The 25,235-nt window shown below is 55.2% G+C and overlaps 8 protein-coding genes across 8 annotated transcripts; 5 read left to right on the forward strand and 3 right to left on the reverse strand.

Annotated features, from left to right (window-relative positions):
* The first annotated feature begins 187 nt into the window (after nt 1-187).
* Nucleotides 188-1,733, forward strand: F5144DRAFT_555260 (CDK-activating kinase assembly factor MAT1-domain-containing protein). Its single transcript, XM_066787893.1, has one exon. The coding sequence runs from the start codon at nt 373-375 to the stop codon at nt 1,474-1,476; it is 1,104 nt and encodes a 367-aa protein (XP_066648394.1). The 5' UTR covers nt 188-372; the 3' UTR covers nt 1,477-1,733.
* F5144DRAFT_555261 (ANTH domain-containing protein) lies at nt 1,734-4,648 on the reverse strand. The gene is made up of 4 exons (XM_066787894.1): nt 4,135-4,648; nt 3,836-4,073; nt 3,480-3,782; nt 1,734-3,428 (listed from the first exon to the last, which is right to left on the reverse strand). The coding sequence occupies exons 1-4, from the start codon at nt 4,180-4,182 to the stop codon at nt 2,092-2,094; spliced, it is 1,926 nt and encodes a 641-aa protein (XP_066648395.1). The 5' UTR covers nt 4,183-4,648; the 3' UTR covers nt 1,734-2,091.
* Nucleotides 4,649-5,639: 991 nt separating this feature from the next.
* On the forward strand, nt 5,640-8,091 carry F5144DRAFT_479885 (tRNA synthetases class II-domain-containing protein; the record flags this gene model as incomplete). Its single annotated transcript, XM_066785197.1, is given in 5 exon segments — nt 5,640-5,868; nt 5,926-6,694; nt 6,714-6,909; nt 6,961-7,089; nt 7,138-8,091. 5 exon segments carry the CDS (start codon nt 5,640-5,642, stop codon nt 8,089-8,091), a joined length of 2,277 nt encoding a protein of 758 aa, XP_066648396.1.
* Nucleotides 8,092-13,442: 5,351 nt separating this feature from the next.
* Nucleotides 13,443-15,262, forward strand: F5144DRAFT_555267 (cytochrome P450). Its single transcript, XM_066787895.1, has one exon. It carries the CDS (start codon nt 13,455-13,457, stop codon nt 15,126-15,128), a length of 1,674 nt encoding a protein of 557 aa, XP_066648397.1. The 5' UTR covers nt 13,443-13,454; the 3' UTR covers nt 15,129-15,262.
* A 1,157-nt stretch (nt 15,263-16,419) lies between these two features.
* Nucleotides 16,420-17,760, forward strand: F5144DRAFT_34178 (transcription factor S-II, central domain-containing protein). Its single transcript, XM_066784235.1, has 3 exons — nt 16,420-16,652; nt 16,718-17,473; nt 17,535-17,760. Exons 1-3 carry the CDS (start codon nt 16,518-16,520, stop codon nt 17,541-17,543), a joined length of 900 nt encoding a protein of 299 aa, XP_066648398.1. The 5' UTR covers nt 16,420-16,517; the 3' UTR covers nt 17,544-17,760.
* Nucleotides 17,761-18,162: 402 nt separating this feature from the next.
* F5144DRAFT_34172 (tryptophan synthase beta subunit-like PLP-dependent enzyme) lies at nt 18,163-19,736 on the reverse strand. Its single transcript, XM_066784234.1, has one exon. The coding sequence runs from the start codon at nt 19,491-19,493 to the stop codon at nt 18,174-18,176; it is 1,320 nt and encodes a 439-aa protein (XP_066648399.1). The 5' UTR covers nt 19,494-19,736; the 3' UTR covers nt 18,163-18,173.
* Nucleotides 19,737-19,843: 107 nt separating this feature from the next.
* F5144DRAFT_34208 (S-adenosyl-L-methionine-dependent methyltransferase) lies at nt 19,844-21,825 on the forward strand. Its single transcript, XM_066784237.1, has 3 exons — nt 19,844-20,308; nt 20,394-21,367; nt 21,461-21,825. Exons 1-3 carry the CDS (start codon nt 19,936-19,938, stop codon nt 21,668-21,670), a joined length of 1,557 nt encoding a protein of 518 aa, XP_066648400.1. The 5' UTR covers nt 19,844-19,935; the 3' UTR covers nt 21,671-21,825.
* A 150-nt stretch (nt 21,826-21,975) lies between these two features.
* Nucleotides 21,976-25,219, reverse strand: F5144DRAFT_479548 (tRNA synthetases class II (A)-domain-containing protein; the record flags this gene model as incomplete). The annotated part of the gene is made up of 5 exons (XM_066785172.1): nt 21,976-22,161; nt 22,223-24,628; nt 24,685-24,747; nt 24,804-24,949; nt 25,141-25,219. 5 exons carry the CDS (start codon nt 25,217-25,219, stop codon nt 21,976-21,978), a joined length of 2,880 nt encoding a protein of 959 aa, XP_066648401.1.
* Between the last annotated feature and the right edge of the window lie 16 nt (nt 25,220-25,235).

The following is a 25,235-nucleotide window of genomic DNA, read 5'->3' on the forward strand; positions in this document are numbered from 1 at the left end:
TTTAGTGATTTGTATGTCGTCAGGAGCCGAGAGAAGTTCATGGAAAGTAAACCCAGAGCTCCCGGCATGGTGGGGCACTGCTTCCGGCCCCTCCACCCCGCAGCTTGCCCCACGCACATACAGCCTTGCATAACGCGGCAGGGATAAGTTATGCTTGGCGAAACACAGCGAGCTAGCCTTGGGCCGACAACCACCATCTCCAACAATTGCGACCGAATCGCGATCAAGCCTGGGGATTACAAATTCGAAAGCGAGCAACCACCCTCTACCACCATAAAATTCGCAGTTACTACATCCATACAAAAACCAACCTTCCCCTCTCGAACCACCCGCCTCCCACCCTACCGTTCCCCAACCCCAACAACCGCCACAATGTCACGAAAACCAGCCTCCGCCCTCCCAACCATCAGCACCGAGGACATGTGCCCGGTCTGCAAAACCATCCGCTACCTCAACAAAGACATGGAATTCCTCATCAACCCCGAATGCTACCACTCGATGTGCTCGAATTGCGTCAACCGGCTCTTCAACGACGGCCCCAACCAATGCCCCTACGCGGGCTGCCACCGCACGCTCCGCCGGCGCGGTTTCCGCAGCGCCTTCTTCGGCGACCTGTCCGTCGAGCGCGAAGTCGACATCCGGCGGCGCGTCGCGGCCGTGTTCAACCAAGCCGAAGACGACTTCGAAACGCTGCGCGACTTCAACAACTACCTGCAGATGGTGGAGGACCTGACGTTCGACCTGGTGTCGGGCAGCGACGCGGAGCGGCGCGCCGCCGAGGCCACGCTGCAGCAGTGGGAGGCCGAGCACAAGGCCGACATCGAGCGCAACCGGCGCGCGGGCAAGGAGGCCGACGAGCAGTCGCGGCGGCGGCTGGCCGCGGAGCGGGAGGCCGCGCGCCAGCGCCGCGTGGAGGCGCTGCGGGAGGCGGAGGAGGAGAAGTTGGAACGGGTGCGGAATCGCGAGGCGGAGTTGGATAGTCTGGCGCAGGGCCAGACGGGCGGTGTGGGTGGTGGCGGGGGTGCGCAGCGGGTGCAGTTGAAGAGGCGCGGGCATGCGGCGGCCGCCCGGGCGGTTGAGGCCGCGGTTAATACGGCGGCTTCTGCGGCGGCGGCGTCGTCGGCGGCGGCGGATGTGGGGAGGTTGTCGATCCGCGGGTTGAAGGAGAAGAAGAAGCCGCCTCCGCCGGAGGGGCCGTACGATCCGTTTGGGGGGATGGACTTCGTGCCGAGCAGGTACAAGGTGCATGAGGGGCTTACGCACCCGGCGATTGAGAAGTACAAGGGCGACCCGGGCCACGTTACGGGTGGGTATAACTTTGACGAGTACACGACAAGGGCTATGTTTGAAGCGTTTGCCGGGTTGGGGGTGTTTATCGAGGACGAAAAGGAGGCGGGGATTGGGTTGTCTGCTGGGGAGGTGGCGAGCATGAGCGCGGGGATTGCTGCCGTGGGTGATAGGATGGAGGTGGACTAAGGGGGGTGTTGCAATTGCCATTTTTCTGTTTTGTTTATGCATAGCGTTTGGGCGTTCTCATGGGAACCAGGAGTGGAATCTGGAAAAAAGGGACAAATGGCAGGTTAAATCACGAGTAATATAGACACGGAGCGGCAGCTCCTAGGTTAGTTTGGTCAAAGTGGCGGGTTCAGCAACTCCCATGCGTCACTGTTGTCGTGGACAGTGGACTGCTTTGGTGCGGGTTCCAAGACCAAATATTAAATTTACAACTAGGTACACACACTTGGCCAAGTCACCCTGTTTGAGACCGCTCCCACCCCTTCTAGATTCCAGCTAACTATGTTGAACAACAAGCAGAAGAAAACCTTAGCTTTCAAAGCGGCATAGAAATAAACACTACTTGTAGTAGGTCTTCCACGTTCCAATCCAACCAAGATATAGGAAGACAGGTGCCTGATTCCCGCCTGCAAAACAAAAGACCTCGCCGGAAAAAAACAACACAAACCTATGAACAACGCCACGCTAGATGCTAAACGAATGGCACTGAGTACCCCTCAAAACGGAACTCTGCCCCTCGCTCCGACTTCGCCTTTCCTCAAGATGCTAGCTCCGATTCAGGTAGACGACCACCCCCTACTGATGCCAAGGAGTCTGTTGCGCCGGCCGTGGGAAGACTTGAATCGTCTCCAGCTGGTCTAGCCCGCCCCCTATCGGCTGCTGATTATGCTGCCAGCCCATGCCGGTGGTGTGGTTGACGAAGGCACCCTGTCGGAACGGGTTCGTGCTCCCGGTGGGCTGAGACAAGATACCGCCCGCCGTGACGGGCCGTTCCTGCTGGGTGGCTTGAGCCGGCTGGGCAGCTCCAAAGTTTTTGGCAAACGGGTTGGTCCCGGTCTGAAGGGGCTGCAAGGGTGCAGTGGTTGTTGTTGGCGGCTGCTGGGGAGGTTGGGACTGGAAAGGAGAGTTTGACGCCGGGGTACCGAATGGCTGGGAGGCTTGGGGTGATGAGCGGGCAAACGGGTTGGTGGACTGGCTTGTGGCGGGGCGCTGTTGGGTATTCACTGGTGCTGGCGCCGGCGCGAAAGGCGCGCCTGTCTGCTGGTTCATGAGCATAGACTGACGGAATGGGTTTGTAGTCTGCTGTGGAGCCTGGAGGCCCTGGAAGGCAGGTGCCGCAGTGCTCTGAAAGTTGGCAGCCGTGTTCTGTGGGATCGGGGAGAGGGAGTTGGGTTGGAAGCCAGGCTGGGGTTGGGGTTGGGGGGAAAACCCCCCGAAGCCGGCCCCGGTGAAAGCGGGTTGCATCTGCTGAGGAGCCTGCTGGGTGGGAGAAAAGGTGGGCTGACCCTGCTGTTGAAACGTAGCACCGGTCTGGAACCCAGTTGGCTGGGGGGCAAAGCCGGTTTGAAGCTGAGGAAGCTGTTGTGGTTGGAATGGTGCCGGGCCCCAGGGTGACATGCCCATCTGCATCTGCGTTTGCGGTTGAGGTTGCTGGCCCTGCTGCGGCTGGGGCTGCGGTTGGGGCTGCACAACCATGGGCGTTTGGTTCTGTTCAATGGATTCGAAGAAGTCGATTAGGTCGCCATCCGGACCCTTCGCCGGCTCTGCTTTGGCAGGCGGCGGCGGCAGCTGTTCGTTTGCGTTTGCGCTGGTGCTCGCGCTTGAGGCGGGTTTCGCCAAGTCAAATTTGATCGACTTAGCCCCTGATGACCCGGCCTTCGACTTCTTAGCCTCTAGTTCAGCCAGGTATTGCCTCCTATGGACCTCGAAATCGGGGTCCTTCAAATACTCCTCAAGCTGACGCCCTAGGTTCACCGGCGCGTGCTTTAGCTTGGGGACCTCCACTCTTGTGTGGTGTTCGTATTGCCTGGCGACACTGAGGTACTGCACAACATAGTCCGTTTGCCTCGTAAACAAACGGTAGATGCCCATAGCCCTCTCAGCGTCCGTTTTGGACAATTCAAAGAAACGGCCTGTCAACCGATTAGCGGGTAGTAACTACAAGCTGTTCTGGAGAGGCTCACCGAGAATGTTGATCAGCGCTTGGTTCAGGGCTTGAAAGAGGGACAAAAGGTCCAGTACTAGGAGCCGGAAGACGGTGATGGTGATTTCGTTTTCCGGCTCATTCTCCATCACATCACACTTGAGCAGAGCGGTGAGCTGATGTTGGACAGTCTCCGTCTCGCGTAGCAACCCCTTGTCCACCGAAAGCTTCTCTAATCGGGATTCTTTGGCTCGCACCCAGTCAATCTTGGTCTCCCGGAAGGCGCGCGATCGTTCGGAAAGATAGTTCGCATAGTGGCGGATGTTCCGGCCTTGGGTTTGGGCTGCAGATTGGGGTCAGCTGGTGCCAATGTTGAGAGGATCGTCCATAACTGACCGTCGGAGAACATGCTCACGGCCAACATATTCCTGTGCTTAGCGAGGTAGGCCAGTGTCACATCCGGCGAGCCTTCGCGGATCATCAGGTGGACTGTGATCAAACTTTTGAAGGCCACGGTCCATGTCGCATCGCGGAGGCGATACTGCAACGCCCTGAATACTTCTCCGACGCCTGCCTCGCCGGCGTGCGTTGCGACCAGGATATGTTCGATGTATTTCGTCTTGGGGGGCGCGGCCTGGAAACATCGGTCTTGGTTAGCAAGAGGGCCGCCTCGAACTGGATAACGAGCGATATACCTTCACTTTGGTCGCCCCCTTCACCGACTTCTCGAACGAGCTCGCCATGACCACCAAGTTGAGTTGTCGGGCAACCAAAGGCCACGCGGGGTTGTTGTTGGCAAACCCGGACTCTCGGGCTCTCGGGCTCTCGGGCTATAGGGCGCTGGGTTCGTCGAATTGACTTCGACTTTGGTGGCGGGCACTGGGGCAAATTATTCCGGGGCACTCGGCACGGATTCCTGTTCAACGAGTTGAACAATACTGGTGGGCTGCGCGAGCGTTGGATGCGAGACGAGGCGTGGATGAGGTCACGATCGGGCAGCGGGCGGCGTTCGGCCTGCGCTACAGGTAAGCCAAGTCGCGCGCTGTCTAGAAAGCTGATAGGTTCTTGGGGTCGTGGCTCTTGTCGGGCCAAATGCAGAAGGCGGCGCTGGAGTCTCAATCTGCGGCCTGCCCAAGGCCTAAACAGGGGTCGGGCGAGGCACCCATGTCAAAGGAAAGTGCCGCGGGCAAGGACAGACACACACGGCTTGGCGGGCCGTGGAGAAGGCAATTTCACGAAACGCTGTTCATCCATTTGTGAGTACAATGTCAAACTATTTGCTTGTCCAACGTTGAGATCAAGAGATGGACCAATACTACGAGGTTCGATCCTCGGTAACAAGTTTGGTCGCTTAATGGTGTCATTTGTATTTGTGCACAATCTGCTTCATCGCCATACAGCAGCTGGCAGGGCAATTCCGAATTTACCAACAGATATCATACCGTAACAAATAAATTGGCTACCATCATCCACCCAACGTCACACATTCGCAATCGCGGTAGCACATGGAATACGTGTTTCAAGGTCTATCAAATAAAATATCTGGATAAAAATACGCGGCGGGAGGTGGGTGAGACAGCCACCACTTGGGGACAATGCCTTCTTCCACGATCCTAGCCCCGCCGTGGTGCCCAGTGGTTTTCCCTGGTGGAACGCGGCCACTTGGTCGTCCACAAGGTCCTTCGCATTCGATTAATCAGAGATGCCATCATTGCGTCCGATGAGTAACAAGGTCGGTGTGCCGAACGCTTATTTCATGCTCCCAGCCTTCTATCGCAGCCAAACCACTTAAGCCCCGAAGGGAGAGTTTGGAAGGTCCAAAAGGAGGGAGTTTCATCATAGAAACACCTGGGCTTTCATCATCTAGGCAGTTGTTAGCTTGAAATTCTCATGTCGATTCGTCGGCTGGCGTGGTAGCACTCACTTTGTTTTGAATGGAAGGGATGAAGAAGAAAAGAAAAAAGTTCAAAAACTTTCTGGGTGCAAATTATTTTTGAGGGGTCGCTGTTTGGAGCGGCGGACCCACTTTGAGTTTGCTCGGGCCAAACATTGGCCGAGTTAAAGTGGACTTTTTTGATCGATCAACAGGGATTCATCGAACAAGCTTCCATTCTCATCGCGAGTTCACGTGTTTTTTGAGTCGTTGGATGATGACCGCCCAATGTGAGCAAATCTCAAACCCGAGTTGGACTCGAAAATAATGGCGATGATCCAGGTGCCGGTAAGAGGTATCCGAAGTCTCTCACAACGTAATTTTAGATGTTTGAGGAGCCTTCCCGGCCCACAATTTGTTTGCATCAACAGATCACAAACCTTCAGGCATCTTACACAAAATACTACTTCTGCTACTCATTCTCAACTCACCAAAAATGTGGACCCCGATCGAAAGGCAGTCGGCCAGCAACTACGGGAAGAATGGGCTAGATACAGTATGCCCTTCCTTGTCTCACAAGATGATACTTGTCGTTGCTGACGACTTCCTCAAGATGAATTCCCGGAACCGTCTGGGGCAGAGGACTTCAAGGAGGGACAAACCGTCACTGTCCACGGCTTCCTCTTCAGGAAACGGATAAAATCCTCAAAACTAGCCTTTGCAGACATTCAGATCGATAATGGTCCCGCTATCCAGATCACTTCCAGCTTCCAAGAACAGAACAGTCCAGCCCACGCCGTGAACCAAGACCTCAGGAGTATCCCCCTTCACAGCCCAGTCTCCGTGACAGGCACCGTTGCCCAGCTCCACACCAACACACAACCCGACGACACCCTTTTGGATACGCCCAAGGCCGATGGCGAGACACAATCACTGACGGGATCATCAAGACCGGGCAGTTTTCCAGACCAGGTCTTCCGCATTGATCTTGATCTGACGAGCATCCAACCCTTGAACGTCTTCCCTAAGGATATCATCGTTTCCAAGGGCGTCCAATTCCCGCCCTCGTCGCGCCATCTGCAGATCCGGTTTTCCGACGCCCTGCGTACTCGGTTACTTGTCCGCCCGCAAATAGCATTCCAACTGAGGAAGTCTCTCAACGACCTCGCCTTCACTGAAGTCGAAACGCCCGTGTTGTTCAAGTCCACGCCGGAAGGGGCGAGAGAATTCTTGGTCCCGACTAGGCGCCCCGGTTTGGCGTATGCTCTGCCACAGAGCCCCCAGCAGTACAAGCAGATGCTCATGGCCAGCGGCATCCGGGGATATTACCAATTTGCTCGTTGCTTTCGAGACGAAGATCTACGGGCGGACAGGCAACCCGAGTTCACACAGGCATGACAGCACCGCTCCCATGACTGTAACCGCAAAGCGGTGGGCTAACTCGGCGCAGCTGGATCTGGAGATGTCGTTTGCTACGGGTGAGGATGTCATGCGGACGGTTGAGTCCATCGTCTCAGACCTGGCCGTCTCCCTGAACTCGGACTTCTCCGTCGTGGATACCGGCGAAGAGGTGTATCTCGCGCCGAAAAAGAGTCTAGTATGCTCATTCGCCCTCAAGTTCAGAATACCCATCCTAATAAGCTTGCAGAAGACAGTAGCTCAAAAGGATTCTGCCACAGGCTCACGTTACTTGATGCCACCATTTCCTCGTATATCGTACGAAGAGGCTATGACAAGGTTTGGCATTGACAAACCGGACTTGCGGATCCCGTTCGAGGTACGTCCACATCTAGTCCCCCAACCAAACGCAGGCTAACAATGACAGCTGAACCGTGTCGACCACATTCTGCCGCCATCATTTGTGTCCATGATCACCCACCTCGAAAACCCAGTCGTAGAAGCCTTCAGGTTCCGGCCTGATTCTGTTGGAGAAGATCAAATTCCTACGCCGAGCTTCGTTGACGAGTTGATGAAGGCGCTTCCCCCAGCCCTTAGCCAAAATCCGGATGGTGCGCCGGTCGCACTCATCGTCGACTCGTCGAAACCACTCCGCGGCCTTTCTCCTCTGGGCTTTGAGGGCGCGGGTGCTTTGGAAAGCAGTGGGGTGCCTGGCCTCGCCGATTTTGAAGACGGCGATGTACTGGTCTTCCAAGCCCGCAAAGACGAGCCATTCCAAGGAGGCTCGACCGCCTTGGGCACATTCAGGTCTCTTGTTTATCAAACGGCTGTCTCCAAAGGCTTGCTTCCCCGGGATCTCAGTTTTCAGTTCCTTTGGGTCAACAACTTCCCCATGTTCACGCCAGACAACGAGACAGACCCGGGCCAGGGCGGCCATGCTGGCTTCTCGGCCACCCATCACCCCTTTACGGCACCGTTAACGAACGAAGACGTCGAATTATTAGCAACAAATCCCTTGAAGGCGAGGGGTGACCACTACGATCTGGTCGTCAACGGCGTCGAGCTAGGTGGCGGCAGCCGACGTATTCATGTGGCCAAGATGCAGGAGTACATCATGAGGGAAATTCTCAAAATGACCGACGCCGGCGTGGCTCAGTTCTCCCATCTGCTCGAGGCTCTCCGTGCGGGCTGTCCTCCCCACGCAGGCTTCGCCCTCGGGTTTGACCGTCTTGTCGCGGTGCTCACCTACACGGACTCAGTCCGCGACGTCATCGCTTTTCCCAAGTCGATGAAGGGCGAGGATCTCACGGTCAAGAGCCCTGGGCGGATCACCAAGGAACAGCTCGACACATACCACCTGGCGTTCCCCAGCAAAAAGTGATGGTGTTGGGTTTGCGCATTCACGATGTATTGTTACTTGTATGGGGAATCCAGTGCGTTACCACCAGAACTTGTTGTACTAGATCATAGATGGGATAAAAGGGAGTTGTGCTCGAATTTTCCCATCCAACTGACTGCCCTCCATCTCATCATCCTCGTTATCCTCCATATCCTCCTCTCCAAAAGAATTTCGAGATGGAAGCTCTCGGCCGTACCAAACATATATCGATCAACTTTTAGGATTCCGCCGTATAGAGGCAAACAATCGTGTGTCACGAGGAGCTGGGAGCCGCCGACCTAAGCGAGATTTAGACCCGCGTTGTTTGTTGCCGTGGTTGGGGGCGCTGCCTCCCCTCTCTTTACTATCTTGTTGTTTTGCCTTTTTCTGTATGCCAGGAATTTCCTGGCTTGGGGTATGGGTGGTCGTGGTCGTAGACTAGCAAAGGCCAGGAGGGCCTGCAGAAGCTGCAGGTAGCAATACCTGCCCCATCACGCTAGTTCCTTTTCTTTGTAACTTCATCTGAAGTACCATTGTCGCTACTAAAATCAGATCGACAGCATTCTTTCGTCCCTGTACTTCACGCAGCGCACACAAATAACGAGGACGAGCACACGCTGCAGTGCGGGGATACAGAAAGCGAAGACAGGCAGAAAAGGCGAAGGGGGTTACAAAACGTAGAGGGGGATATAGAAAGTGGAGAGGGATATGGCCATAACCGGAACCACAGTGTTACGGATCGCTCTTGACTTAGCCTCGAGGATATGAACCGTAGTAAGAGAGTGGACTGCCGCTAGAGCCTGCTCGAGAAGCTCCGGAGCAAGGTTGCTACCGACGCGAAGGTCCAACGCGCCATTTGCCGTGGTGCGCATTATGAGTGATTGCGAAGAATCGTTGTCGGAGACGGGGGGATTCGTCGCTGCGTGGATCCTCGCGCAGAATGCTAAGGGCACCCAAATATCATTGTTAGCAGCAGCGTCAACTACCTATCTTCCCAGGTATTGAGGTTAGTATGGAAGGAAGTAACTTACGGTCGGTAAGATCTTGAACAATTTGCTGATCTATGGTGGGCGGTCGATGATAGTAGATCGAGATTATGGGGAGAAGAATAACCTCCATTGTTTGGTAAAAAGGTCCATTTTGTGTAAAGCTGCTTGGTCTCGTACGTGGTCTTGTTGCCTTCATGTTTGCTACCAATACCCTTGCCGCCATTTCCCAGTTCTTTTTTTTACCCTTCTACCTGCCAGGCAATAACAATTCCTTTTTGTATAGGGTGGTGCGATGTATTACTACTAGGTATATACCGTTACATTACTCGCTTCAAGGTGGGATCATTGAAAGAGCTATACTCATTTATTGGGGTATTACTAGGTACCTACCAGCTGTACCCAAGGTACAAATGACATGACAAACCATTCCCTAGAACCAAGCTCTAGTACCATGCACCAGAATACCAAACCCCTATACTTTTACACTCCCTAAATACCTACCAGCCGCAGTCAAGGCAATATAGGCGGCGGTAGGAAGATTATAACTGACGGTTAACACCACTAATTCGGGCCTCCTACTCGGCTAAGTCGGCTCATCGTCGTGGACGGTGCCTCGTCCTTGCCGTGGTAGGGGTGATAAAGAAATTAGTAGCCCTCGGCATCATCAATTCTGTGAGTCGCAACCGCTACATGTACTTGGCACCCTCCATTTTAAGGCTTAATATATACAGTTAGGAACTAACGTAGGTAAGAATATATAATGACTTATATCCAAGTCTCACTTATGATATACACCTATTACCTCTGTATTTTACTTTCAAAGAAAGCAAGTCAAGAGATACTATTAAAAATTATGTATTATTAAATTATTATTATTCCTACACCGCTATGCCCTTGGGCTCGCCGGTCCAACTATCTAGCTAGTTGTACAGGAAAACCGTCCTGGTTTCCCAGTCGGACTAAAAACCTGTACCGATGTGTATTATTAAATTACTATAGAAAGTGAACATCTATGTTTACACTTGTCTATAGCAGCCGCCCGCCGACGAGTTGGCGGCCAGGTACACCTCCCACTTATTGTCGAGTGGAGGGTCCTGGCCGTCAAACAGACGACCCAGGATGTCGGCCACGGCCGTGGCAGCCCTCTTCCGTCTGGCTTTGTCCTGCTGGCCCTTCTGGCGGCGGCGGGCAGCGGCATCACGGGCCTTGTCGATGGCCTTGTCGCGGTCCTCACGCCAGTCGCGCGCGGGAGGGGTGAGAGGGGGGAGGCCGGTCATCTGGGCCCGGAGAGGGTGTATGCCGCGCGCGCGACGGGAGTGGAAGCGCTTGACATTCCTGCGCCGCCGAGAGTTCTTCCGGGGGCGTTTGGCCTTGTGACGACCATCGGCGGGGGCGGCAGTCGCTTGGATGGCCATGGGGGGAGTGGCAGTGGGTGGTGCCATGGCGCGAGGCGGTTCGGAGGGAGGGGGGCCGGGAGCAGTAACATCGCCCCCGGGGACGGTGATGGCGAGGCGCTCAAAAGCGGTCGCGGTGGAGGTGACGGTGTTGTCCATGGTAGCGTTAGCGTATCTGGGAATCGCAGCGGCAGTGGAAAGAGTGACGGCGGCGATGATGGGGAAGGGGGAAGGGGGGGGTATTTATAGGCGGCGTCAGAGAAGGCGTGGAGAGGGCTGATTTACCTAGATTGCCCTCGTTGCACGTGAAGCGCTCAGACATCATGTCAGGTAGTATCAAATTTGAGGCATCATATGACTGACATAAGTCCGTGAGAGTGCCTGAGCGTACACTAACAGGCTCCATATCACCTAAATGTGTTTAGAATATTCTGGATAACGCTCTAGGCAATAGGCATACAAGGCAACACAGTTCGCCACTGCTCAATCCTAATCACCCAGCGCTATGACCTCTGGAAGCCTGTCCTTATATTCTCTGCCTCCCCCCCGAGTTCCAACCTTCCTCTTCACATCCTCTTCACTCGTATCCCTCCCCGACAGGAAAGAGTGTCCTACCTCCCGCCACTCCTTCTCTTTTCTTTTTTCTCCAGACACCTACCTACACCTACCTAAAATGGCTCCCCAACGCCCTGATCCTTCCAAGCCGCCCAAGGCCCAGAAGCCCAACTCATTACATGTCATTACTGACAAAGGCCAGACACCTCAGACTGAAGGCCAAAGCAAAGAATGGCGCCCTTATTCAAATTCTGGACAGCCATCGGCGTCCTTTACCCCTTTTGTCTCGCAGCGCCCGCCAAACCCCCAGGTACCGGCTGCACCTGGATTGCCAGCACTCACCCACGAGAACCTATTCGCCTCTCAGGAGAGTCAGGCTGCCCCCGCCATCTTACATACGGAGGGGACAAGAGTGTCCATGGAATCCCAAATTCAGCACCAGCGCTGGTTGTTGTTGTTGGGCAGAATCAAGGAGAGGATACTCACCCACGAGAACCTATCCGCCTCTCAGGGGAGCCAGGCTGCCCCCGCCATCTCACATGCGGAGGGGACAAGAGTGTCTATGGAATCCCAAATTCAGCGCTGGTTGCTGTTGGACAGGATCAAGGAGAGGACAGCATCCTCCTCCCGACAGCCCCGGTAGACCTCGATAGACTGCGAGCCCCCCTCCACCCGGGCGTCAAGTCCGATGGATTGCAGGCCCCTGTTCTTGCCGTCGTCAATGGACTACAATCCCCCGCCTCAAGCGCCGTCGATGGATTTCGGGCCCCCGACCTGGCCGTCACCAATGGACTGCGATTCCCCACCCCGGAAGCCGTCGAGGGATTGCGAGTAGATATGGGGCTGGGATTCCGAAGCAACCTGCGACCTGACAAAACCGCTGACCCCGACGGTGATGGAGGAGTGGGATTGGATTTAGGATTAAGCTTCCCGGGGAGCCGAAGAAATGACAGAGCTACCGACCCAGCCACCGGACCCGTCGTGGTGAATTACGACGACATGTTTGGCGACAAGATGACGATGGCGAACACGGAAGCTGAAGGCGGCGCTGGAGGGCTTGATGTTCACCACACCGACTCGGGTGGCATCCAGATAATTTGCCAAGGAATAAGTGTTTGCAACCCAGTCACAATTGTGAATGGAAAGGGTGGTAAAAAGATCGATCTGGCTAAATGGGGAATGGCGGTTGGGATGTCACGGGTCAAGGACGTGAAGGAAAAAGGTCGATGGAGGTTTCCTTTTCGATCTCGGCACCCTTCAAGCTGCCACTGTCCAGGTAAAAGGGCCAGCGTTGGTAATGTTTGAATTTGATGATGTGATAGAGTAACCTTCTAGGTAGTATTCTTAGGTATTAGGTGGTACTTACCTACCTACCTATGTTAAATTAATAATTACAAAATAACCATGAATTTCATACTGCGCTACACAATATCTCCGTGATCTTGCTGTGATTCATGAATATCTTGATTGATAAACTAGAGTAACCATGACAACATAAGACCTTTTTTACTTTTTATTTTTAAAAAAAGAAATCAACTGCGTTTGAGAAATACGAGTATCGTCCATGGATCGAGACGAGTCGCCCTCTGACATCAAGATAGGCTCCGAGTGACTGGGCGGGTGGTACGGGTGCACGACATTTTTCTCACTTGCTTGGACCTATGTGCTCTTTTCTTTTTAGGCTGGAATGACCTATCTAAAATCAAATCCATCATTTGTTTGAAAAAGAGAAGGCTCTGTATCGGGCGACATGGGGAACAACGGCGGCGGCAATGGTGGCAGGGGACCGTGCTACTACTGATTTTCCAATATTGGGCATACAACAACGCCTTGACTACCTAGGTAGGTAGGTAGGCATACACTTATCTATCTCACACATAGGCGATAAGGCCTGAGCGTAGATGGGTGATGGTGCTTAAATGATGAACCTTGGGGGACCGTGCTGCTGCTCATTCTCTACAACGACTCCTCTTACCTCTAGGCAACTCCTAACATATCTGCCTACCTACCTAGGTAACATGCAGATCATGGCCATGTGACCACCGTTCACAGGGCCTGAGCGTCATCGCCGGTCTACGCTCAGGTCTTATCGCCTATGTGTGAGATAGATAAGTGTATGCCTTGTGTGCCTGCACAATCAGATTTAGCACGGTCCTCCGAGTTTCGTTCTTTAAATACTCTGCCCTCCCCCTCCTTTCTCCCGTTTCTTCCCACTCCTCAGAAACATCACTCTTCAAGAAGACCACTCAACACCAGCCACTTTTACTTCTTCTCTAGGACGGATTCTTCCCTCGTGCAACCAACGCCAAAAACTTCATTACTTCTTACTATAGACACCATACACTACTCAGGTCTTTCCCGTGCCATCGGCGGCCACTACAATATGCCCAAGATCACCATGCCCAAGATCACCATGCCCAAGATCACCATGCCCAAGATCGCCATCAACACCCCGGTCCCCGTCCTAGCGTTTGCCGCGGCAACTTCTTTCTACTGCACGAGGAAGATGGACTTCCCCCTCTATACAGCGACACCTGGACTGGCCGTCCTTATTATCACCCTCTACTGGTTTGTCTATAGGGGATGGCTCTTCCCCATCTACTTCTCCCAGTTGCGCCATGTTCCAACAGTCGGGGGCTTCCCTCTCTGGGGCCAGCTCGTTCCCATAATATTCGAAGAGTGTGGTCTGCCCCAACGTCGCTGGCACAGGCAACACGGCGGCATCATCCGTTACTTCTTCCCCTTTGGCTGCGAGAGACTGTCGGTCGCCGACGACCTGTCCATCCGTCACTTGACAGTTAAGAACCCCTATAACTTCCCCAAGCCCCTTCGTGCCAAGCTCTGGATGCAGCGTATCCTCGGAGACGGCGTTCTCCTGGCCGAAGGCGACGACCACACCTCTCAGCGCAAGGCACTCAACCCGGGATTTTCCATCACCGCTATCCGCAGCTTCATTCCCATCTTCTGGGATAAAGCTTTCCAAATGGTTGACCTCCAGGAGACCAAGTTGCAAGATTCCGGTGAGACTTCAACCAGTTTCGAAGTCCTGGAATGGTTCAACCGGTGCACACTCGACATCATCGGCGAGGCAGGCTTCGGCTACGACATCAACTCGCTTGCCAATCCCACCCTTGCCATCCGCCACGCGTACAGGTTGGTGTTCAACTTCGATTTGGCTTCCCGGGTCTTGCACGGCATCCAAGCCTTTTTCCCCAGCTCGAAGCACATCCCGGCCCAGATGAACCGCGATATGGAGCTGGCCCGCAGCATCATTGTCCACGAGGCGACCAACATTCTCCACGAGAAGCTCGAGGACGCCGAGCAGAACCCCTATGCCAAGGACGTGCTCGCCCTCATCGCCCAAGAGAACCTCAAGCTCAAAGACAAGGGTGAGGCCGGTCTCTCATTCATAGCCATGCGCGACCAAGTCATGACCTTCCTCGCCGCCGGCCACGACACCACGGCCACGGGCACCGCCTGGACCATCCACCTCCTCTCCATCTACCCGAAAGTGCAGGACCGGCTGCGGGAGGAGATCCGGTATCACATGCCCCTCCTCTTCAGCGCGCGCCATCGCCGCGACCCGACCACAGTGCTGGGCGACCCGGACCGCCTCCCCTACCTGGACAACGTGTGCCGCGAGTCGCTGCGCTACATCCCGCCCATCCCCATGACGGTGCGCGAGTCGCTCCGGGACGACGTCATCGAGGGCTACAAGGTGCCCGCCGGCACCGTGGTGTACATGCTTGCCAACGCCATCAACCGCATGGAATGGTTCTGGGGCAAGGACGCCGACTCCTTCGACCCGGATCGATGGAACCACCCACAAGCCACAGCCACCCCCAACGCGTTCATGACCTTCCTGCAGGGTCCACGTGGCTGCCTCGGCCGCAAGTTTGCCGAGATCGAGATGAAGGTCTTGCTGTGCGTTCTGCTCAGCCGCTTCGAGTTTACGCGGGATTACTCGACTCCCGACCCGGAGGACTGGAAGATGTGGAGATTGGTGTTACGGCCCAAGGAGGGGATTACCGTGGTGGCAAAGCCAATTAAAAAGAAAGTGACATTTGTGTTACCAGAAAAGCATCCAAGATATAACATCTAAAGCGTTAAACATATTATATGATGGATTTGGTTGGTTTGGACATGGCGTTGGCGTTTGAACATGGCGTTGGCGTTTGGACATGGCGTTGGCATTGAAAGAATTGGATGATAGACTTAGAGTTAATGATTGATGACAAAAATAAATTTAAACTTAAATTTAAAACCAACTCTCTCATACACTTGTGACATAATATTAAGATGCTGAAATCATGTCTCTGCCTCTCAATTTAACTTGTCCCTTGTCCATGGTATACTTTGAGTTGTGATAAAACAACGGGCTGCCTTCGTCACCTTGTAGAAGATGGCCACAGTTGCTATTCATAACCACCAGAATCTGAAACCTCTGAAGAGGACGGCGCGCTGGGAACGGTGGAAGGGCTTCTATGCAGGTAGATTATGTATTCGACCCTAATATATAAATATTATTTTCGAGCTCCTAAGTGCTGCTTCGATTGCCGTGACCGAGTCGGCGGTTCTCTAACTAGCAAGTGCGCCACGACAGTTGTAGGACTGTAAGTAGTTACGCAATAAGTGTGTTTTTGTAACGAGAGTATTGTGTGAGTGAGTATGTTGTGTGAGTGAATGTGCTGTGTGAGTGAGTGTGTTGTGTGAGTATCATATGTGTGTGTTTTGTGTGGTGCGAGTGTGTGTTTGGAGAGCACACTGATTCAATAAATGGACCTCAGAACTTGAATTGAAGGATCACTGAAATACTTGATAATAATCATAATGTTTAGTATCAAACACCCTGCCTTCCACTGTTCTTAGTTGATGGCGTTCTTTCGCTAGTCATTTGCCAAGATGAGAAGCAAGGACCGCGCCTCTCCCTCCCAGCGGACTCTACATGCTAGTACACTACCTACTAACCCAGCCTGAAGGCATTCCATCGTCTAATGCTATCGGTAGGTCGTAAATTTGTGGCCATGAAGTCCGAGTCAAGTCGTCAGTGAGCCCTGGAGCTAAGTGCTAGGTCCGAGTCTTCCCTGCCGAGCGGATAAACCTGGGACAAAAAATGCCCCACAACCAGGGAAGGCAAGATGAGGCTCCGGGGGAGGTGGGGCACGCGAGAATCGCCAAAACAGGGATCTTTTTGTTCGCCAATTCGGGAAAGTTGCTTTGCATTCCACGTCGTCCACTTTTCTAGCCATAGCAGCACCTTCAACTTTCAACCGACACCACACTTATCGCATCTAACCAACACATCCCGACATTCTCTGCCCGAAGTCACATTACGCTAAATCCGACCATCTAGTCTTGCAACTCGGCCCTCCAGACACACCGACAGCGAGCTGTTCTTCGAGTTGCCGCCGTTCGCTTTGAACCGCTACCGCCGAATCCGGGAACGGAAACCACCCCCCAAAAATAGCAGATCCTATATCCGAAATCCAAAATGGATGACCAAGTACTGAGCAAGAGGGTCAAGACGTTGAATAAGGCCGCCGCCGCCGCCGAGCCTCCGTCTGTCGTGATCGCGTTGCTGGAGGAATTGAAGAATGCCAAAGCGCCGACCGAGGAGCAGCTTCGTGTAAGTCTGCCCAAACCCGAGCTTCCAGCTTTTTGGTGAGGGATTCTCACGATGGCGACCTACAGTCCACAAAAGCCGGTGTCGCAGTAGGCAAGCTACGGCACAACGCAAACAAAGAGATTGCCCGGCTGGCCAGCGAGATCGTTTCGAAATGGCGAAAGAACGTGGACGCGGCCAAAGAGTCCAAGAAGCGCAAGTTGGAGCAGAGCAAGGTAGAGCAGAGCGAGTCACCCACCCCCAAGGACTCGCCCGCGCCGCCGTCGACCTCCTACAGCACCCCCTACGAAGGGGACCCCGAGAAGCGCCACTTCCGGACCGACAAGGTGGACATCTCGCGGACGGGCAACAAAGTGCGCGACGGTAGTATCGGCGTGCTGTACAACGGCCTGGCATACCGCGCGACCGAGTCGATCGAGGAGGTGTTGCAGCGCACAATGGAGGTGGAGGCGGCCGCTTACGCCGCGTACGGGGACACCAACGAGTACCGCACCAAGATCCGCGGGCTCATGACGAGCCTCAAGCGCAAGGACAATCCCGAGCTGGGCCGCCGCGTGCTTCGGGGCGACATCGCGCCAGACAAGTTCGCCGTCATGACGGACGAGGAGCTCGCCTCGGACGCCCAGCGCGAGCGGGACGCCGCCCTCGAGCGCGAGAACATGCTCAAGGCACAGGTGCCCATGGCCCAGCGGTCCATCAGTGATTCGCTGCAGTGCGGAAAGTGCAAGCAAAAGAAGGTTTCGTACAGCCAGGCCCAGACCCGCTCCGCCGATGAACCGATGACGACCTTTTGCGAGTGCACGGTCTGCGGCCACCGCTGGAAGGTGAGTTCTCCCTATGCATGGTGTCTGAGTTATGCCTCTCGTGCTGACATTGAGAATCTAGTTTTCTTAGTAGATGCGCCGTGCCTCGGGGTCAACCCGGCTTCCTCATTTTCTTTTTTTCCTTTTTGGGTCCTTATTATCTTCATCTCCTTTGAGATAGTCCTCCTGACTTGGGCGCATTTCACAGCTGAGTTCAGCCTTTTCGGGAGTCATGGTGGGGAGTTTTTGCTTTACGAGGGCTATATTGGTGAGCTTTGGGACGGGGCCATCGGGGGTGGCCGCTGAGAAGGGTTGGTCCTGTAAATGTAGAGACGTGCTTCTCAACCAGTCACTCTACTCTGGTCCGGTTCTCGTTAGGTGTGACCAGGTAACGGAATATCCAGGCGGTTAAGGAGTCAAAGGAAAGGACGATTTTGCGGTGGCTCTCCACAATACCAACGGCGGCTATATGATGCCCGATCTTGGAAAGCGCCTATCCTTCTTTTTGTTATATATAGGGGTTAGATGATGGCCAGCGAAGGACGAGAGTTCTGTAACCCATATATGACGAGACATTACGCGGTGCAAGAACAAAAAGGCGCCCCAATACCAGTTCCGTCAAACACCGCAAACATATTGGCCACTCTGGGTATCAATCTAATTGTATGTACAACCGGGGTCCGAGCTGCCTTTGGCTAGTACCACTTACTTGCCTAGGTCGTTACCTCCGGAGATCCTGGAGTCCCAGCACGGCAAGCAAGTCCTCGTCCTGCTCCCGCGTCTCATCCTCTAGTCCCATCGCCGCGATGTGCTTCCAAAACTTGCTCAGATGCCTCGACCCAGAATCACACAGAATCGTCACCACCCGGCTATCCTTAGGCATCTTGAGCGCCGTCACCACAGCAGCAACGCAGTTCACCGCGCTGCTGCTACCCACAAACACACCATCATGCTCCACCAACCAGCGCGCCATGCGGCAGGCCTGCTCATCCGTGACCTTGACGGCGTCATCCACCAACCCGCGGCCGGCCTCGAAGTTCTCCGTCACGCGGTTGATGCCGATCCCTTCCACCATGGTGTCGACCTGCGTTCGGCGCCGCGTGCCCTCCCGCTCCGTCGGCGAGTACATGACCCCGTGCCGCACCTTGTTGTACAGCCCGCTACCCTGCGGGTCCGCCAGCACCACCCGCAGCCCCGCCAGCCCCCGCTCCTCCTTGAGGTGCTTGGCCACCCCCGCGATCGTGCCCCCCGTGCCCGCCCCCGCCACGAACGCGTCCAGCCGCCCCTCGGTCTGCGCGTAGATCTCCGGGCCCGTGGTTTTCATGTGTGCCGTGTAGTTGGCGAGGGACTCGAACTGGTCCGCGAAGAAGCCCCGCGAGGGGGTGTCGGAGGCGGCGGTGTGCTCCTTGGCCCGGGTGCGGGCCAGGTTGACGAAGTGGCCGGGGTCGGCGATGGGCGCCACGGGCACCCGCTCGACGGTTGCGCCGAGGTGGTGGAGGAGGTCGGACTTTTCGATGGCCATGTCGTCGGGCATGCAGATGTGGGCGTTGTAGCCGCGGGCGCGGGCCAGCACGGCTAGGGAGATGCCGGTGCTGCCGACGGTGCCCTCGTAGATGGTGTCGCCGCGGCCGGGGGTGAGGAGGCCTTGTTCCTCGGCGACTTGGATCATGTTCAAGGCCACTCGGTCCTTGGGGCTGCCGCCGGCGCCGTTGAGGAACTCGGCTTTGGCGAGGATGATGCAGCCGGTGGCTTCTGAGAGGCTGCGGAGTTTGATGAGGGGCGTGTTGCCAATGGTGCCCTCGATGCCATTCACGATGCCATTGCCGCGATCGTAATTCCCCCCGAAGGCCCCCTCACGATCTTCTAGATTCACGGGCCCGAATAAAATGCTGCCCCTCCTTGACCTCCTCTTTTGTCGCTCATATCGTGTCTCTAGTTCTGGATAGAGATCCTTGAACCCCAGGGTTATGAATACACCGGCAACAAAGGCCACCGTTAGAGCGGCAGTGCCGTAGACTCGAGGGTGGTCGCTCAGAGACATTCTGATCTCATGTCCATGATTTTTTGCCCCCCACTAATCCAGGTAAGTGGTTCCTTGGTACCTCGTTATCGTTGGACCAAATAAATACCAAGACCGTCTGGATGAGAAGATGTATGTGAGTCTCAAAATATCGAAAATAATAAAAATATGAACACAGATATCAGTGGGGCTGAGAAATACCTTATGTCCTATGAAAATTCAAGGCGATCTTGGGTTGGGCATTTGATGTCATCATGCACCTTGCTAAAGAGGGTTCAGTTGTTCAGGGTTATGGGGCTGGACCCCGCCATGCCCGCCAGCGAGCTCGCGTGCTACAGCTAGGGAGCTCGGGCCACCTCAAAAAAGTCGACCCCCAATTGACGCGGCTAACGCTAGCAGCTTCTCAAATCTTGTCTGGAGTCATTTGAGGTCCCCGCCAACGAACCCCCCCTTCCCCGGGAACATGGACTCTCCCATAGTCACCCAGTTGTTTCGACAACTGTTTCGGCGCCATCCGGCTTGCCAGTCGCGACGGAATTTGGCAACGCTTACAACAACGCTCCGAGATGTGCGCCGACAACGACTTCAGGAGCAGCAGCTCCGATACCCGCAGCAACCACACCACCACCAGCAACGTTCCTATGCGAGTCGTGGGCGTGGTGGGACAGGCGCAGGAACGCCCCAAGCCGAAACAAACTGGCAGCAGCGGACTGATATGTTTCAACATGACATGTCGGATGAGTTTCAGAGATATCCCATGGTGACCGCCTTGGACCTACGTGGGCGCAGCGAGAGACCGCGTAGGGTCAAAATGTTGATGAGGGACTTCATAGAAGGTTAGTAGTTTGAGAGCAATAGATTAGCTGTTCCAATTGATTAGATAGGATGGATGCGCTGACACACATCTTCTGCCGTGTCTAGACAGTCTATACAACCCAAACTACGGCTACTTCTCGAAGCAAGTTGTCATCTTCACACCAGGAGAACCCTTTGATTTCCCTTCGTTATACGATGAGCTTGACTTCCACTCGCTCTTGTCCCGCCGCTATGTCGAGTTTGAGAACGCCATGGACGCCGTGTCACCAAGCGATACCCGCCAGCTGTGGTACACACCCACCGAGCTGTTCCGCCCCTATTACGGAGAGGCCATCGCACGCTACCTCATTGCCAACTACAAGCTCACCACCTACCCTTACCATGACCTAATCATCTACGAGATGGGTGCCGGCCGTGGTACCCTCATGCTCAACATCCTCGACCACATCCGCGACGTCGACCCCGCCGTGTACGACCGCACGAAATACAAGATCATCGAGATCAGTACCCAGCTCGCCACCCTCCAAAGCTCCCAGTTGAAGCAGTCCTTTGCCGCCCGGGGCCACGCCGACAAGGTGGAAATCATCAACCAGTCCATTTTCGACTGGACGAACCCGGTTCCCTCGCCCTGCTTCTTCCTCGCCTTCGAAGTCTTCGACAACTTCGCCCACGACATTCTCCGCTACGATATGGAAACCCAGAAGCCGCTCCAAGGCATGGTTCTGATCGACGAAAACGGCGACTTCTACGAGTTCTACACCCCCCACCTGGACCCCGTCGCCGCCCGGTACGTCCGCGTCCGGGACGCGGCCACGGGGGGGCGGTACAAGGTGCCATACCCGACCACGCGCATGGGCCGGTGGCTCGCGGCGCAAAAGCCGCTGGCAGCCAACCTTAGCCCACCCGAATACATACCTACGCGACTGATGCAGTTCTTTGACGTGCTGGGCCAGTACTTCCCCGCCCACCGCCTGCTGACGAGCGATTTCCACTCGCTGCCGGGGGCGATCAAGGGGTTGAACGCGCCGATTGTGCAAACACGGTTCCAGCGACGGCCCATACCCGTCTCCACGCCAATGGTAAGCACCGCCCTCCCTCTCGTACTCTACTCTACTTTTTAAGGAAGGCACCGTAGGCCGGCTCGGGGAACAGGCACTAACACACACCGGCAGGTGCACCAGGGCTACTTCGACATCATGTTCCCCACCAACTTTTCCACCGCCGAGGCCACCTACCAGGCCATCACGGGCAAGCTGACCCGCGTGCTCACCCACGAGGAGTTCATGCGCAGGTGGGCGTACCTCGAGGAGACCGAGACGCAGAGCGGCGAGAACCCGCTCCTGACTTGGTACAAGAATGCCAGTGTGATGTTTACTGTATAAAAACAACCCGTGGTACTGTACATACAGAGAGCTGCACGGTCGTGTAAGAATACAACCCTTGCTGGCCCGCCAGATTGTCGGGCAAACATTCACCTGAACCTGTCCCGAACATTTTTGTCTAAACCCGACCTGCTATTTGACAGGAATTCCGATGACCCCAGGAACTAGGACTGCTCCAATCTTTTTGACTCATTCACCCGTCTAAAGTTAGGATATTTCGCCCTCTTCCGACACATATAATAGGCTTGAAATCACGATAGCAAACCCATTACTATCACATTACCCCAACATCTCATAACCTCGACTCAAATGTTGAGCTCCTTCATCTTGTCCGTGAGCCATTGCTCTGCCCGAGCGACGGCCTCGTCAAGCTTGGCCGGCTCAGCACCGGCGCCCTGCCGGCTGGGCTCCTTGCCGCCTGTCTTACCACCAATGACCTCCGTGACGGCGGCCGTCCACTGCTCGGCCGTGACACCCTTGGAGGAGAGATCCTGCGAGCCATGTCAGCGAGGCGTTCTTTCGTAAACCCAAGACTGGAGAGTAATAACTTACCGTGCCAACATAGACACCATGCATAACCGCATCATCTTTGCTGCCGGCAAACACATAGACGGTCTTGGTCTTGTCCTTGGACTTGTAGTACGTCATGACATCGGCGAGGGCCTTGGAGTTGGCCGAGATGGGGAGGTGGCCGACGAAGAACTTGGCCTCCTTGTTTTCGTCCTTCTTGAAGTGGTCCTGGACAGTGTCGAGCGCCGTCTTGCTCTCGGCCTTCTGGCGCTTCTTCTGCTCGTCGACAACCTCCTTCTGGATCTTGGCGAACCGCTGCCGCAGCTCCTCCTTGGTCAGCGCCGAGATGGTAAGCGCGTCCAGCTCGACGGCTGCCGCCTTGATATCGGCCGCCTTTTGCGGGCCGAACTCGAGCGCCTGGATGTGTTCAAGCTTCTCGCCGAAAGTCTTCGCGTCGCGCTGCGCCTGGTGGGCGCCGTCGCCCGTGTAGGCGACGATTCGCCGGATGCCCTTGGCGATACCGCTCTCTTCAACGATGATGAGATCCTTGATGGCACCCGTCGAGTCGACGTGGGTGCCGCCGCAGAACTCAACGCTGACCTTGCGCCACTCGGGGTTCTTGGGGTTCTTGAGAAGCTCATCAACGTCAACGCCGACTGATACAACGCGCACTGGGTCGGGGTATGTCTCGCCGAAGACAGCGCGGACACCCTCAATTTCGCGCGCCAGGCTTAGATCGACGTCCTTGGCGTAAGTCTTGAGATCCCTCTGAATGTCCTCATTTGACATAGCCTCGATTTTCTTGATTTCCTCCAAGCCGACCTGGCTCTTGTGGCTAAAGTCGAAGCGCAGTTTGTCTTGGTCTACCAATGACCCCTTTTGGTTGACCTCCTCGCCAAGCACCTCCCGCAGCGCGTGGTTAAGGACGTGTGTCCCAGTGTGGTTGTTCCGAATAGGCTGGCGCCGCAGCTCATCGTACTCGCAGATCACCTCGTCACCAGCAGTGAGCTCGCCGTACTCGAGGTAGCCGTTGTGCACGATGTAACCGCCGAACTCTTGCACGTCGAGAACCTTGAATTCGGCGACGCCGTCGATAAGAATCCTGCCGGTATCCGCAACCTGGCCGCCGGACTCGGCGTAGAAGTTTGTCTTATCGAGCAACAAGCCGAGGGGAGTTTTAGGCGGGAGCTCTTTGCTGGTTTTGCGGAACTCGGAGCCAGTGAAGACAAGTTGTACCTTGCCTTTGATGTCGCCCTTCTTGTACTTGGCCTCAGAATCGGGTCGGGGGAGGTTGACGGTGTTCTCCAGCTCGGCAATTTGGTGCACGTTCAGCTTGGGGAAGGTTTGGACGGCCTCCTTCACGGCTTTGCTCGCTTCCCTCGCCTTTTCCCTGGCAACTTCGACTTCGGCTTCGTCGATAGTGAGCCCACGCTCCTCAGCCATCAGCTTCGTGAGATCCTCGGGGAAGCCAAAAGTGTCGTACAGACGCCACACATCCGCGCCTGAGAGCTTATTTTCCCCAGACTTTACCGCCAAGGCGGCATATTTCTCGAACTGCTTCTCACCACGGTCCAGCGTGACCGCAAAGGCCACCTCTTCCTCGTCCAAAATCTCCTTGATATCCTCCTGCTTCTTCTTAAGCTCGGGGAATTGCTCGCCCATCTGCTCGACCAGCGCCGGCAGAATGCTCGAGAAGAACGAGCCGATATCGGCCTGGAAATACTTCCGCGCGTACCGCACACCTCTCCGGAGGACACGCCTGACCACGTAGCCGCGTCCGATATTGTTGGGCGCAGCACCGTCGGCGATGGCGAACGAAAGAAGGCGGATATGGTCGGCGGCGACACGGTAGGCAGTATCGATGCCGTCAACGTCGTCTTTCCCGTACTTGTCCGTGTATGGCCGAGCGCCAGTGACCTCCTGTATCCTCGCGAAGAGCGGGGTGAAGATGTCCGTAGCGTAGTTGGACGACTTGTTCTGGAGAGCAGATACTAGGCGCTCGAAACCCATGCCGGTATCGATGTGCTTCGCAGGGAGGGGCATAAGTGACTTGTCCTTCTGGCGGTCGAACTGCATGAAGACGTTGTTCCACACTTCCACCACGAGAGGGTCATCCTGGTTAACAAGGTGCGCAGCGTTCCGCCCACCGACCTTGTCGTAGTGAACCTCGCTGCAAGGGCCGCATGGCCCTTGGTCGCCCATCTCCCAAAAGTTGTCCTTCATGTCGCCAGGTAGAATATGGTCCTCGGGGACGCCGACATCGAGCCACAGTTGCTTAGCCTCGAGATCCGGCTCAAGGTTCATGTCAGGGTTACCCTCGAAGTACGTGACGTAGAGTCGGTTCGGATCCAGTCCATAGACCTTTGTCAGGAGCTCCCAAGACCACTGGATAGCCTCCTTCTTGAAGTAATCGCCAAAGGACCAGTTCCCCAACATCTCAAAGAATGTCTACCGTGTGTTAGCCGGCGAGGCTACGAATGGAGTAATGGGGCGGAAGCACTAACATGGTGGTAGCTGTCCTTGCCGACATCGTCGAGATCATTGTGTTTGCCGCCTGCGCGAATGCACTACCAGAGTTAGCCCAGGATCCCAAACTAGACAAAAGTCTGAGCGTGTAATTCACCTTCTGTGTGTCTACCGCGCGCTTTATCTGGGCCAAAGGCTCAGTCTTGCCAATTGTCCCAAGAAAGACGGGCTTGAACTGGTTCATGCCCGCATTCGTAAAGAGCAAGGTGGGGTCATTGTGAGGGACGACCGAGGACGAGGGTACTGCGGGGCATTCAGGTCAGCTAGGTTCGAAGGCGTGTATGCTTTTGGCAAGGCGCATATTCTCGCAAGGATGGTGAGATGGTAAAGTTCCAAAAACAGGCATTGTGTGTTTCCACACGAACTGCGGTGCGAACAACAAGAAGATGCAAATTCTGTGGCGGGGTGCTGGTGTTGTTGCTATAGCGCCTTACCGATGGAATGGCCCCTCTCTGCAAAATAATCCAGGAACGTCTTGCGGACGCGGGGCCCTGTCCACTCGACTTCGGCCATGGTCAGCAGCGTTGAG

This window comes from Chaetomium tenue (assembly GCF_020726465.1).
Source record: "Chaetomium tenue strain MPI-SDFR-AT-0079 chromosome Unknown F5144scaffold_1, whole genome shotgun sequence".
NCBI classification, from domain to species: Eukaryota; Fungi; Ascomycota; class Sordariomycetes; order Sordariales; family Chaetomiaceae; genus Chaetomium; species Chaetomium tenue.

Bases quoted from the DNA above. Each gene is read 5' to 3' on its own strand.
- F5144DRAFT_555260 (XM_066787893.1), top strand. From the start codon at position 373: ATGTCACGAAAACCAGCCTCCGCCCTCCCAACCATCAGCACCGAGGAC.
- F5144DRAFT_555261 (XM_066787894.1), bottom strand. From the start codon at position 4,182: ATGGCGAGCTCGTTCGAGAAGTCGGTGAAGGGGGCGACCAAAGTGAAG. The intron at 3,783-3,835 runs GTCAGTTATGGA...CCCAATCTGCAG, and splicing joins CGTGAGCATGTTCTCCGACG to CCCAAACCCAAGGCCGGAAC. The intron at 3,429-3,479 runs GTGAGCCTCTCC...ATCGGTTGACAG, and splicing joins AGCGCTGATCAACATTCTCG to GCCGTTTCTTTGAATTGTCC.
- F5144DRAFT_555267 (XM_066787895.1), top strand. From the start codon at position 13,455: ATGCCCAAGATCGCCATCAACACCCCGGTCCCCGTCCTAGCGTTTGCC.
- F5144DRAFT_34178 (XM_066784235.1), top strand. From the start codon at position 16,518: ATGGATGACCAAGTACTGAGCAAGAGGGTCAAGACGTTGAATAAGGCC. The intron at 16,653-16,717 runs GTAAGTCTGCCC...GGCGACCTACAG, and splicing joins CGACCGAGGAGCAGCTTCGT to TCCACAAAAGCCGGTGTCGC.
- F5144DRAFT_34172 (XM_066784234.1), bottom strand. From the start codon at position 19,493: ATGTCTCTGAGCGACCACCCTCGAGTCTACGGCACTGCCGCTCTAACG.
- F5144DRAFT_34208 (XM_066784237.1), top strand. From the start codon at position 19,936: ATGGACTCTCCCATAGTCACCCAGTTGTTTCGACAACTGTTTCGGCGC. The intron at 20,309-20,393 runs GTTAGTAGTTTG...TGCCGTGTCTAG, and splicing joins GATGAGGGACTTCATAGAAG to ACAGTCTATACAACCCAAAC. The intron at 21,368-21,460 runs GTAAGCACCGCC...ACACACCGGCAG, and splicing joins TACCCGTCTCCACGCCAATG to GTGCACCAGGGCTACTTCGA.